Here is a 13573-nt window from a genome sequence, read left to right on the forward strand (position 1 = left end):
CCGTACTCCTCCTCATTCATTTATCAGCCTTCACAACACAGGATTTAAAAAAAAAAAATGCCCCGCGCTTCTCGAAGCAGAGCGGCTCCCGAGTATCAATATCAACGAGCGTACAAGGCATGCATCCCCTGCCGTCAGAGAAAGGTCAGATGCGAGTTAGATCCAGCGCATCATCAACAACTGTGTAAAAGATGCGGAAAATTGGATCTTGGATGTTGTTTTACCACCGAGAAACCTTGGTCAAGGAGGAAAACAGGTACGAGAGCGATCCATTTTGCAAAAGTAAGCTCAACTAACGAGGATTAGAGTCACGGAATTCGCGCACCACTACTCAGATATCGTCAGGCCAGGATCGGGAAGATACATACATAAGCCGGTCGCTGCATTCTGATATTAGTGGAGGAGAGCAGTTGCACATTGAAAAAGAATCCGCAGATGGGATTTCTAGTACGGTCCTGCAGAAGAAGGTTACCAGCGGCCACGACGCGTTAGACATTCTGTTCGACGCGGCACTTGAGGAAAGAGGCATACCTGCGCCACCCACAGCCACTCCGAATACAGCATCTCATGTCAAGGAAGATGATGTGCTAGAGGTCTGGGAGCACTGCCGCTTTGTCAAGGGGGGATGGCTCGCTGCGCATGAGGCAGTCTTCCTAATGGATATGTTAGCCGAACACACGCCTACGTTTTCCACATAGACCAATTTTTGACCACTAATAGGTTTTTCAAGAACATGGCCCCCGCGTCTCCCATTTTGACGGATTTCTTTGCTTCTCATAACACCCATTATTGGCTGATCACCCAAGAACCAATGTTGTGCTGCACTATCTTGATGATATCTGCGCGATATCATACCATTCCAGGGCCCTTTGGCACATCCAGAGGATTTATCATTCACCACAGATTGTGGCAGCATTGCCAGCATCTTATATTACGGATTACTCTAGGACAAGAAAAAATCTCTAAAGCGAAAACAAGACACCTTGGAACAATCGAGGCACTCCTCCTCCTCACAGAGTGTTATTTTTCGAGCTCTACATTTTCCTCCGGAAACTGATGGATGGGATTCGGACTTGATGCACACCACACCTAATGATCGAGACCCGCCTGTTACCACGGAAGAAACACCGATACAAGAACGTTGGGAGCAGGACGTCGTAGAGCCGACAAGACGATCGGACCGAATGTCGTGGATGCTTGTGAGCTCTGCATTGGCTCTTGCCCACGAGCTCGGGGTGTTTGATTCGAGAGAACAGTCTAGCATTGCAAACGGCCCGGATGTGGGGAATTATATCAAGCACCTGGAATTTAGACGCGAACGTCTTCCAGCGCTCTTGTTCATTGTTTCGAGTCTCTTGGCCTCTCGAATTGGTTGTCCACCGATTATGTCTGACACGTACAAGCCAAAGAACCTTAATGATATTTTGTTGGTCGATCCGCAATGGACAAACTTCATGGCCTCGTGGATATGTTTGACTGGCTTCGTCCGAGTAATCGGGGAAAAGTTCTTTTTCGGAGCCAGGGATAACGACCATCGAAGTATTGATTTCAAATCCTTGGAACAGTTCAAGGACCAGCTTGCTACGTGGAATGGAAATCATCGTCAAACTGGAAGTGAGTTTTATATTTGGGATTAGACGACAGAGAGACTAACATTATCTCAGATTTTCACTATGACGATATCCTACATTTTGAGTACCAATATCTGAGAGTATTTACCAACTCCCTTGGAGTACAAGGAATTGTTGAACGGGTTCTATCAGACACAATGCCACAAAGAACTATCGATGGAACATTCATCTCACGAGCACGCCAAACTAATATCAGCAGAAATGAGTACGACTTCCTTGAAGAAGTAATCGATGGTGCCTGTGCAATCCTGTCACGGATCGTCTCCCTTTCTCAAACGAAGTTACTCCAATACTTTCCCATCCGGATCTTTTTACGCATGGTCAGTTCCTCAGTCTTCCTCCTCAAGGCTCTCTCTTTGGGAGTGCGAACGACAAAACTGCAGGAATCACTACGCCTGCTTGATCAGGCCATTACTGCCCTACAGTCGAACCAGCAAGATGACATTCATCTTGTCTCGCAGTACGCATCGCTACTACAAATTCATGTTTGTCGGCTGCGGCAGACATTTGCCAAATCGGGCCGATTAGGAAACCAGAACAATGAACCAAATCAAGAAGAGGCCCCTGACAGTGGCAAACTGAGCCAGCTTATTGCCGAAGAGACCCCCTGGGATCCGGGCATGATCGACTGGGCCAACCAACTCGATAATCTCGGTGACTGGCTATCACTCCCATTGGATCCACTGATGGCACCATTTGGATCATGGGATGGCGTATCTACGGACTTGGATTCAGGATATCTAGACTTAGACTTTATCTGGAATCTACCACCTTGACGAGTTGACGAGCCCTCCGAGTGGAGGAAAGTGTACCCCTCCGGTGGGAAAAAAATTCATGCCTTCCGGGACGGGAAGTGCATAAGTGCATAACTTCATTGCCCCCCTTGGAACTCGCTCTTGAGAGATCTACAAATATTTTGGTCACGACGTACCCAACTAGATATTAATGGTGGCAGTCGGTCCAAAATCCGCCCGAATCCCCAGTTACTCTGTGCTCTGTCGGATGACGGGAGCTGGATCGGAGCGTGGCCTTTAGGCGATGGCCAAAATGCATCTTTGCCCGTCAACTGTTCGGAACTCAATACTCTGCTGTGGGAGTACACCCAGGAACTAGGTATTCCGATAGATTTCTCAGCCGTTGTGGATGACTATTTCGAGACGGACAACGAAGCAGGCATCATCCTCACTGGTGGACAAAAGCTCACGGCCGACATCGTTGTCGCTGCTGATAGGGTTGGTTCTAAATCATGGTCCTTGGTCCTGGGCGAAAAGGATGTTGCCATCAGTTCGGAATTCGCCTACTATAGGGCAGCTTTTCCAGCTGGTGAAGCTTTGAAGAACCCCATCATTGCAAAGCAGTGTGAGAATCAGCCTGACCGTGCATCGATGCACATTGGCCCTGGTGCGGTATGGTCGTGGGAAAAACTGAACGGCAAATATGCTATATATTGACACACCGGGTATGTTTCACTTTGCAATATACTGCACGCCTACGCTAGTGTATTTTAACCGACTCTAAAACACAGGATGACCACAACGCAGAAGACAACTGGGACAAAACCGTGTCCATGGACAAAGCCTCGCAGTAAACACAAGGCTGGGATGCTTTCTTGGTCGAGCTCGTCAAAGGAACCCCGAATCACCGCTGCACCGACTGAAAATTGCCCTGGCGCAACCCCCAACCAAATTGGGCTTCTCCTGGTGCGCGAGTTGTCCAGCTTGGCGACGCTGCCCACTCCTTCTTGCCGACCTCGGGGAGTGGGGCGGCTATGGTCATGGAGGATGCGTATTCTTTGGCAACGTGTTTGCAGTTGGGTGGGAAGTCTGATATCTCATTAGCGGCGAGGGTTCATAACCATCTACGGTAAACACATGCGCACAAGACCATACAACAAATGAATTATATGCTAATCAAATACCTCCGCAGGTTCGAGCGCGTGTCTTGCGCTCAAAAAATGGGCTTCGACCATCACTTTTGGGCCTATCTGTACGTCGCCGAAACGCGAGGAATGCGAGTCCCTCAAACAATCTCGTGTTCTTCAGAGATCACTGTAATCTCAATTGAGGTTGATCTCTTCCAGATCTACAGTGGAAGCTACCCGTTTCGGCAACATTTGAGGTCATTCCAATGTATGTTATCCACAGCGGTGCCCTGTTCTGTGTATCAATATCGGTCATTTAGGCTTAGGGGTATGTATGTACCCGGGGTTCAAGGACTCACTTTCCTTTCCCCAGCAATCAATATTATCATACGATCGATTCTCATAAAACAACAACCACAGCTACAATGTTCAGAAGACCCTTAGAAACCGGACCCAAAGACCTTTGCGGTCTCGCCCACCTAGCCCAGGATGGCGTAGAGAGCAACATAAAAACTTCAGTACATTAGTACCATACTGCAACTGCAACTGCACTGCACTGCCGAATCTCTTCTGCTAACTCCGTGCAGGAAACCCTTGAGGACTTCGACAAACTTCCTGGCGCTATGAAGGAGGATCTTCCTGAGGGTAATGAGATGGCTCAGTATATGTTCTACCGCCACTACAGCATTGTATGTGTACCCCATTAATTAAGAGATGAGACACGACAATGTGATCACAGATTGACAGCATGGCAATAGTTCTTCGATGTGTGCAAAAAATGCATGAAAGGAATTGACAGCAATTCGTCCCTCCTAGACAACTACAACTATGACGCCCAACAGATTGTGGACTATATCAGGGACTTTGCTGCGTTTGAGGGTTCCATGAAAGGATTGCTGAGCATATTTCTACGCATGCTGATGGAATCCAGGACTTTAACAGTGAGTTGCAGGATGTTGCCAAAAGGCTATGTATTTGTATGGAGGGTCGGAATGAATGTCCTGTACAAAGATAGGCTAGAGTAAATTCCAATAGAACTACTCCCAGTGAAAAGGCGGAGCAAACTCCAGGTACGAAACATAATTTACTGTCATTCCATCATGGCTCATACATTCCGATATGCCAGCCGCATGTCTTTTTAGTTCTTTTTTGAGAATTTTTGCTTGTAGTGTTGCTCTGTTTATATCAAAATAGAGACATGATAATAAATAAACAGATTAAAAAGAAAAAGGTCCCCTCCGCACACTTTTTAATTGCTTCCATTCATCATCACGACATCTCCCATCTATGCCCTCGACATAACACCCCAAGCACGGATCTTGTTGTCGGTGTAACCAGCGAAGAGAGTCTGGCCGTCAGCGCTCCAGGCCAAGGAAACACACTCGGGCTCACGGCTCTTCTTGCCCTTCTCGATGTACTCGGGCTTGAGCTCATCGACCTTGCTCTTCTTCTCGAGGTCGAAGATGGTGATGCTGGTGGCGGTGGCAGCGCAGAGCCAGTAACGGTTGGGGGAAAAGACGAGGGCGTGGATCTCATCGCCGGCGTGGAGAGAGTAGAGGTGCTTGGACTCGTTAAGGTCCCAGAGCATGGTGGTACCGTCCTTGCCACCGGAGGCGCAGAGAGAGCCGTCGGGGGAGATGGTGACGGTGTTGATGTAACCGGTGTGACCAATGTGGTCGGTCTGGAGACGGCAGGAAGCGAGCTCCCAGACCTTTTCATGTCATTAGTATTTCTCTTTCGCAAGTTTCGCATAGAAAAAAATAGTAATGATAAGGAGTTCCTCAGGCATGTGGTGATTTTTGTCTCATGGCCAAAAGGCTCTGAAGTAGCAAATACGTATATATGCAAACATCTTTGGAACTCTTCGGAAAGAAAAAAAAAAAAAAGAGCCAGAAACGTACCTTGACAAGCTTGTCCCAGCCAGCAGAGACGATGACGGGGTTCTGGGGGTTGGGGCTGAAGCGCACGCAAGAAACCCACTCGGTGTGGCCCTTGTCGGTGATGGTGTACTTGCAGTCACCCAAGGTGTTCCAGAGCTTGATGGAACGGTCACGAGAACCGGAGACAATCTGGCGGTTGTCGGCGGAGAAAGAGACGGAAAGGACGTCGTTGTTGTGGCCGACGAAGGTGCGGGTGGTGGCACCGCTGGCGAGCTCCCAGAGACGGAGGGACTTGTCCCACGAGGCGGAAAGAGCGTAGGCACCGTCAGAGGAGATCACCTATATCGTCCGTCAGTCTTGTTTTTTCTCGCCTTTTTCCTTCTTTGGTTTTCGTTTCGCTCTCGCGGCTGAAGACAGAGGGTGGGGAATCGTACACAGTCAGAGACGATGTGAGAGTGACCCTGGAGGCTGCGCTTGGGGTAACCGTAGGCCTGCTCGTCGCGGGTAAGGTTCCAGATGATCAGGGACTTGTCGCGACTGCCAGAGAGCAGCATGTTGGGGCTAATCAAAAGATCTCAAGTCAGAATCCATATCCAAGATTTCCCGTATGATTTTTTCCAGCGCAAATTTTTCCGCATGCTCTTCCAATCCCGTTTCCAGTATTTTGTTTCGACGTACTTCTCCAAAGAGGTAGCCAGGGAAGTAACCCAGCCATTGTGACCCTCGAGGGTGCCGCGAAGGACCAGCTGCTCAGCCATGATCGGAGTCTGGGAGACGATGAAGGGACCGCGAGAGGTGAGAGGAGGAGGATGAACGCGGGCGGAGCTATTGTCGTTGACTCTCTGGGGCTGGGATAAAATCACAGCAGTTTCGACGAGGCGAACAGACAAGCTGCGTGCCCGCCCGTGCCCTAAACCACCGCCTGTGGGGACGTAGCCCTAGCCTAAGCGAGTCACGTGATGATAATACAGATTACCCTAAATGTACGACAACAACCACGTTTATGGCTATCAATCACTGCTAATACGATAAATGATATAATAATATTCAATCACGGAGAATTACTATACAATCATACATAAACAGTATCGAAAGTTACATAGTCTTACAGGCGATCTCAATGCACCGATGCCTCAAGAGCATAGCGCATAAGGACTCGCAGATCAGGAAAACACCTTGATATTCGGCATCCTCCCCAATCCCCCACCAGCAGTCTTCTTGTTCTTCGCAGATTCAAACCCCTTCGCGCTCTTATCTCTCACATGCTGTCTCAACAACCCCAAAACCTCCGAGTCCGCCCATCTCGATGGAACAGGCCGATAAGCAGCCCTAAAGGCGCCATGTGTCTGCGCCCACTCGCCGCTCTTAGCTCCCGTACGCTTCCAGGTCTCCGTCACGGTGTCCTGGGTTTGCGTTTGCTGTTCCGCGAGCTGGCCGTCAGTAGCTGCAGACTCGGCAGGTGGGTCCTGCGTGGCCCAGTAGTAGATGTCCCAGTCGTTCTCGTCGAGGAAGCGATCATATTCCTCAAGCTGCTTGGTCGTCATCTCGGGGAGATAGACATCAGCAAAGGTGGAGAGCAAAAGGTCGGATTCAAGAATTCCACGTTTGCGGCTCTGATCTGTAGTCACTCGTCAACACCCATTCAATTCATATCACAAGGTATAACGGAAGGGAACATACACAGCAGCCTAGCCCTCATCGTCGCCGAATCCTCCCCTTTCCTCTTCAACGGCTCAACCTTGAACGTAATGCCCTCCATCTCCCCAACCCCGAGCTCCGGCTTCTGCGCCCCAGACTTTTGCCGTCCGCCCGTGAAATGCTCAACCCGCCCGGGATACGGATCCGCAGGCTTGTAGTTCGGATCGACCGAGCTCAGCATCTCCGGGGGTGCGCTCTTCGCGCCGACTTTCGGGTAGTCGTCGGTCATGGTGGACGTGGTGTTGGGGATTGCTTGGTTGGCGGGCTTGGAGGTTTGGCCCTTGCGGTGTTCGGGGGCGGTGGATAAGTCGGGGCGTAGCCTTTTGTCGTTTTCATGGTCGCTGTTGCGAATAGTTGTGGTGCCGAAGGTGTGGGTGGAGGGGAGTTTGGAAGTTGTCGTCGAGGGACGGAGGAAACGGGTGATGAGGCGCGGTACAGACATTTTGCTATTAAACACTCTTACTGAATATTACTGTTCAGTATCAATTGGGAGTGTCGAGATTGAGGATATGAATAAACGTGCCCAGGTTTGGCCGAGGATGGCGGGATTGACATCATCCGGAGTTCATGCTGCGGCTTGTTTGTGATGTTTGCATCGTCTGGCCAACGGAGGCCGGCGGATTACGGACCCGATGCGCTTTAGACTAACAGGATATGGAATCGCATAGGATTCCCTCTTGATGATAATGCGCCAATCGGTATTTTGAAATGCCCAAGCATTGGATCCTCGACTTTACTACAATTCGAAGAGCAAAATTCATAATCTTGATTTTGGAATAAGCGTATTCTATCCGAAAGTATTCAAGTCCTGTATTCTTGTTGAATCCAGGCTCATATTCTGTCATAAGACGAGGCAGGAAAGGAACAGTTATTATCATCAACACATATTATCGTCAATCCCCAATAACCCACCCCATCAATAAATCTAGATAAGGTGCTTGGATCTGTTGCGGTCAGCCACCGATACTTCCAACATACCCGAAATTCACGACAACGGAAGAAAAGGGCTGGAACAAACCTAAAGTAAGCTCGCAAATAAACAACCTGCCAAGCCCCCAGCCCAACGAGCATCCCCATCGTCCCGAACGCAAACCATTTAACCCGCTCGTTGGTACTCTCATTGGTATCCCGCAGCTTCTGCTCCCGCGCACGCAGGTACTCCATCTCATTCACTACCTCGGCGACCAGCTCTTCAATGCGGCGCAGTTCGGTCTCGACAGGCTTGAGCTTTTCTTGCGCTTGGATGCTGGACCAGTCGCGGGCGTCGGCGCCGATATCGATGTCGAGTTCGATGGAGCGGTAGGGGTTGGTGACGGCGTCTGCATCATTTATCAGTATTCTTGCTTGCGTGCGTAGATGTAGTCGAGAATGGAGGACGTACTGTGCGAAACGAGCTGGTTCTCAAAGCACACATCGAACGCAATGTCCGCGGGAGAGGTGAAGGCCTGGCGAGTCTCGCCGGCGACGTCCTTCGGACGGCCGTGGTCGTTGCCAAGAGCATCCTTGATCTATATCATATCACTCCATTAGCATTGTCTTTCCAATTGCGCCCAATGGCATCCTCAGCAAGGCACGGAAAAACGTACGTGCATGTTGACCATCTGACCATCGCCCCTATTCCCATCTACAATCGCCGTCACCACAACCAGCTGATCCTTCAGCACAAAGTTCCGTATGCAGCGTTCATTCTTCGAGCTGTGGCCCGAGACAGCGGGGAGATCGAATCGGAGCGCCGATGTCAACTGCACGAGGACGAGGAGGGAGAGGAGTGGGCGGAGGAGTGATTTTAATGTGAATCCCATCTTGTCGCTTTTCGGTTTCTTTCAACTCATGGGAAGGAAAGAAAATAAATGGGATCGGATAAGAATTGGATTCTCGATCGGTAGACCCGTCGGAGACACGTACTCTGTTCGAGGCCGGAGGAACTGTTTTGGTGATGCCACGCCGCTGCTAAGGGGGTGGAGTAATAATGTTCCGGGCGGATTTCCGCTTGCTACTAGTACTGTACTCTGTACTCTATCCATATTCGAGAGTAACAAACACCATAATATGATGCAAATGTTATTAATCGAAAGTCATGATCTCAATTGTAGAGAATGAATAAACTCCTATATACAGGTTTATAATAAGACAAGGTAATTAAAACAGTAAAGAAGGAGCAGTCCACCCAATGCTGAAATCCAAGATATTCCCGCTGTTTCTGATCAAATCCACAAGGCCAGAAAACAATAGAGATTAAAGGAAATAAGAAAAATAAAAGAAAATAAGAAGGTATTAGCGCATCCAAAATCAGATATATCAAAATCGTGGTGAGCCATAAATGAGAAGGGATGTAAATGAAAGAAAAAGAAAAGGCCGAAAAAAAAAAAAAGAAATGGCTCAGATAATCGTACTGGTTCGGACGCTCCAAAACGCATGACAGCCATAGACACAGCGAGCCTCGACACATATACAAGAAAGAAGGGGGGAGGGCGGTAAACAAGGGAAAGGAAACTCGTCAAGGCAAAAGGTCAAATCAAGCTTCAACCTTCTTTCTCCGCACAAACAACCGGGAGATACCATTCGAGTCCTTTGCCTTGCTTGTTGCAAAAGCTGAAGGTACCCGAGGAGGCTCTGGAGGCCCGGTATTTTTGAGGAAGTCAGCCAAGTCACTGGTCTCGGTATGTCTCTTGGGCATGGCTGTCCCATGAGTGACATGCACTGCAGCTGGTTTATTCCCGCCGTTTCGCTCCATGCCAACCTTGGTGGCATAATCAGACTGACCCGAAGGACGAGGATCAGTCTGAGTGGAGCGAAGAGATGACTTGGAGGTTTTCGAGATGGGTGCTTTTTCTGTGTTGTTGCGGAGGAAACGGGCCTTCATGGCGGATGCACTGGTGAGACTGCTTGGAGATTTGCTTGAAGCAGCGGTTACGTTGGTCGTGACGAGCGGTTGCGGAGTCGAATCAAAGTCAGGAGGAGGCTCGCTGCGCAGGAAATCAATTAGACTTTCCTCCTTACGCTGAGGCTTCTCTTCAAGTCTCAGGAGCTCCTCAAGCTCTTCATCGTCGTCATCATCAATGGCATACGGATCCCGGACCCGTCGTTGCTTCCGGGCAGGCATCCGATCGCCGTCAAATGCCTTCGCTCCACCGGAGGAAGCCGATGTGGGTGCAGGAGCATCTGCTTTGGCATTGGCACGGTTGGACGAGTCCAAGAGTCCCGTGCGGGAACCCAGCGAGGTGTGAGACTTGGTGGCCATCGAGCCATTAGGAGTACTTTCACCGGAAGCCCGGGAAGCAGAGTTGTTCATGTCATCGGAGTCCATTGTATTCCTGAATGGTGCAACGGAGCGGGAGATGCGATGAGAGCCGGGTGTCGGTGGCCCCTCACGAATGAAGTCAATAAGCTCGGATGTCTGCTCTCCTCTGGGAGCCACAGCGGAACGAGCCTGCAATCGTGGACCAGTGGTGTTTCTTGTCGAGTTGGACAAACCGCTATCCGGCCTAATGAACTTCTTGGAGAGCTCCGTAGCATCGGAGAACCGACGCGTGGGTTTCGAAGCGGTGTCAGGAGTCTTGGTAGCCTCTCTCACAATAGTTGGGCCTGATGGCCCGCTCGACTTCACAGAACTAGCAAAGTCGCGAGTCGAATCGGCGGCAGGCTTCGCATCCTTAGGCGACGAGAGAACCTCGCTGGCTGCCGCAATCGGCTGAAACTTGGATACTGGTCTGGCAAGTGACTTGGAATTCACCTTCGGGCCTTGATCACCAGGAGGACCAGTGGTCTTCAAGAAATCAGCCAAATCCGCCGTGCTCGAACGATTTACCTTCCAACGAGGCGAATCAGGTTCCTCCATTTCCCTCATGTTCTTGGGTGTCAGGGTGTAATGGATCGTCTCATCGCTTTGAATAAGCTGATCCAACCCTGGCGAATTCCTGCTACCACTCGATGGTCGGCTAGTCTCAGAAGAACTGCGAACACGCAGAGACGCAGTTTCACCGCGCGGTGATCGACCAACCATACCTTTCAGCTTATTCGAGACCTGAGAGCTGGAAGACCCTGCAGTAGGCGGGCGCTTTTCACTGTTGCTGTCCGACTTGGAATGCGCCGACACTTGTGCGGGAATTCGCTGGACGGAAGCCCGATTGGGTCTAGAAATAGCCGGAGAGGACCGGCCGGCGCGCTCAGCCGATGGCCGTTTAGGAACAGAAGGAGCAGGGGCAGCTCCGTCATCGTCATCCTCGTCGTCAAGAGCAAACCAGGTCTTCTCGACAGTCTTCTTCGCATCGTTGGCTTTGGACGCATCGTCGGCCACTTTCTGTGCGTCGGTGGAGTCGGCGTCAGTCCCTTGCGTCGGAATGGGTACCTTGACCTCTTCCGGCATGCCAGATGCGCTGGACGCCGAAGCAGAGAGGGATTTTTTCGAGTCGTCACTGGCCTTACGCCGTGGACGCTGGATGGTCGAGGTTGGTCTCGACGTCCCCCGAGCTTCGATGACTTCAGTAATACCACGCTGCGTCTCCTCGTTCAGATACGCTGTTTGAGCACTGCCAGGCCGGCTGACCTCAACCTCAACCGATGCACCTGACAGAGAAGGAGCGATGATGGAGTGTCGTGCAGTAGGTGTTTTCGCCCCTTCGGATTGACGACGTTCGGTTGAGAATTCAGTTGCCGTGGGCGTCGAGATTGCCAGACCGGTTTGCGATTCAGGATCAACAGGCTCATCTTGCTCGTACATGGTCTCCAACCGCCGTCGTTCCTCCGACGGAGTGGGGGACACAATATCTTGAACATCCTCCTGCTTAGTGGCACCCTCATCAGTGGGCGACGCAGCCTCTTCTTGGGCTGCCACAACGTCCAGAGGGAAATACGAGTTGTTGGGCAGCGAGCGCGAACGGGCATGGCGGTTCAGCTTTGGACGGGACTCGGGAGCAGTTACAGGGGAACTTGCCACGGAGTGGGAGCGGGGAAGTGGAGATGGGAGCACCATGAGACTTCGTGGACGCACTTTGTGGGCCACGACAGCCTCCATGGTCCGAATCTCGCCTTCCGGTTCAGCTGAGAAGCCCGGAATGGAGATCTCCTTGATGTCGTGCTCCGACATGGGCAAGGGAATAAATGCTGGGTCAATGTCCTCCTCATGCGCTTCAGTAGTCTCAAACGAGGTCACCGAACGCGCAGGAAGCTCATCAATGGTGACCACGCTGCTCTTGCGGCTGCTCGCCAGAGTGGATGCAATGCCACGACGACGGAAAGACTCTCGCGAGAGCGTACGGGACAGATTCGGAGTGCGCATTCGTTTCCTCCATGTACGCCAGAGCCGGCCCAGGGTGGCATTCATGGCCAATTTTTCCATGTCATAATCTTCAACGACCAGACGATCGATGCGGCCACGTTCCGCACCGGATTCGGTAGTTTCATCGTGCTCGAGGCTGAGCTTGGTCGACAGCCGGGACCTTGCGGTCTCACCAGCAATAATCAAGGCCTGCTCACCCAGATGCTCGATGATGGAGGTGAGAAAGATGGCCGCAGCCGGGGTGATATTATCGACATGACTAGCAAAGCGCCGTGGGGCGGTTTCTGTCTCTGCCAGACCATCGCGGACGATGTGTTCGTCCTCCTCGTCCTCCTCCATGTCACCTAAGCGGGTGTAAACCATACAGCGTAGTCGAGTACGCTTCCACGACCGGACGAGATCGAATTCACCGGTAGGTTGCTGGCCACCACGGAATTCAAGATGCTCATCACCCTCACCACCCATGTATTCACTTAACTCATCATCAGCGGCAGATACGACTTCTTTGGCGAGGCGAGGCTTCAGCACCTCAGCGACAGCGGGTCGAATGCTGGAAAGCTGTGTGGACTTGGAGACAGCCAGGATATTGAAAAGCAGATGGTCGAGGAAACCGTTTAGATGCGAGAGAGCTTCTGGCATAACCAGCGCACTGGCAGAGTCACCATTTTCTTCCCCATCGCGGTCATCGGCGACAAAATCGGCTGTGTTGAATTCCTGATCCGCGGTGATTATCTGCGAAGCGGCGGACGAGGCAATGAAGGCTGGCTGAGGGGTAACGGGAGGCGGGAGGAGGAGACTGATCCGTGGGAGCTGGCCATCGCTGGAGATGCTTGTGCTGCGAGAGCGGGAAACAGACCCGAAATCGAAAGGTTCGGGAGTTTTGCTTAAGGGGGGCATCCTGTGGCACCTGCGACGTGGAGTCGCTTGTCTCGGTCTTTATATAAGGATATTTCGTTTTGAGCTCAGAATTGGAGAAGCTTCGTAAGCACGGTTTAGAAAAGCCCGGTCATTCTAGAGTATGAGGACAAGACAGAGTCAGCTTCAAAGTCGCAGCCACAGGATCACCAACGCATATGAACGAACCCGTGAGATTATATGAGAGGTGGTAAGAATGGATTATAACCGTTTCATGTCCAGCAGAAGAGGAGAAGAAAAAGCAACGAACGTTTTGGAATCCGGGGAATTTCTTTTTGACTTGCAGAGGGAACGTGACGGCCGTCGGGGT

At 51.1% G+C, this 13573-nt stretch overlaps 6 protein-coding genes across 6 annotated transcripts; 2 read left to right on the plus strand and 4 right to left on the minus strand.

The window, feature by feature from the left end:
* Positions 1–1076: 1076 nt before the first annotated feature.
* Positions 1077–2407, plus strand: ACHE_10366S (transcription factor domain-containing protein; the record flags this gene model as incomplete). Its single annotated transcript, XM_043278475.1, has 2 exons — positions 1077–1614; positions 1665–2407. 2 exons carry the CDS (start codon positions 1077–1079, stop codon positions 2405–2407), a joined length of 1281 nt encoding a protein of 426 aa, XP_043131486.1.
* Positions 2408–2576: 169 nt separating this feature from the next.
* ACHE_10367S (uncharacterized protein) lies at positions 2577–3082 on the plus strand (the record flags this gene model as incomplete). The annotated part of the gene is made up of 2 exons (XM_043278486.1): positions 2577–2585; positions 2615–3082. 2 exons carry the CDS (start codon positions 2577–2579, stop codon positions 3080–3082), a joined length of 477 nt encoding a protein of 158 aa, XP_043131487.1.
* Positions 3083–4777: 1695 nt separating this feature from the next.
* cpcB (40S ribosomal protein RACK1) lies at positions 4778–6130 on the minus strand (the record flags this gene model as incomplete). Its single annotated transcript, XM_043278497.1, has 4 exons — positions 4778–5203; positions 5394–5711; positions 5807–5933; positions 6051–6130. 4 exons carry the CDS (start codon positions 6128–6130, stop codon positions 4778–4780), a joined length of 951 nt encoding a protein of 316 aa, XP_043131488.1.
* A 405-nt stretch (positions 6131–6535) lies between these two features.
* EMI5 (succinate dehydrogenase assembly factor 2) lies at positions 6536–7512 on the minus strand (the record flags this gene model as incomplete). The annotated part of the gene is made up of 2 exons (XM_043278508.1): positions 6536–6990; positions 7053–7512. 2 exons carry the CDS (start codon positions 7510–7512, stop codon positions 6536–6538), a joined length of 915 nt encoding a protein of 304 aa, XP_043131489.1.
* Positions 7513–7995: 483 nt separating this feature from the next.
* On the minus strand, positions 7996–8872 carry ERV25 (emp24/gp25L/p24 family protein; the record flags this gene model as incomplete). The annotated part of the gene is made up of 4 exons (XM_043278520.1): positions 7996–8014; positions 8089–8389; positions 8452–8578; positions 8657–8872. The coding sequence occupies 4 exons, from the start codon at positions 8870–8872 to the stop codon at positions 7996–7998; spliced, it is 663 nt and encodes a 220-aa protein (XP_043131490.1).
* A 713-nt stretch (positions 8873–9585) lies between these two features.
* On the minus strand, positions 9586–13245 carry ACHE_10371A (uncharacterized protein; the record flags this gene model as incomplete). Its single annotated transcript, XM_043278531.1, has 1 exon — positions 9586–13245. The coding sequence occupies one exon, from the start codon at positions 13243–13245 to the stop codon at positions 9586–9588; it is 3660 nt and encodes a 1219-aa protein (XP_043131491.1).
* Positions 13246–13573: the final 328 nt, after the last annotated feature.

The sequence above is a fragment of the Aspergillus chevalieri genome, chromosome 1, assembly GCF_016861735.1.
Source record: "Aspergillus chevalieri M1 DNA, chromosome 1, nearly complete sequence".
Lineage (NCBI taxonomy): Eukaryota > Fungi > Ascomycota > Eurotiomycetes > Eurotiales > Aspergillaceae > Aspergillus > Aspergillus chevalieri.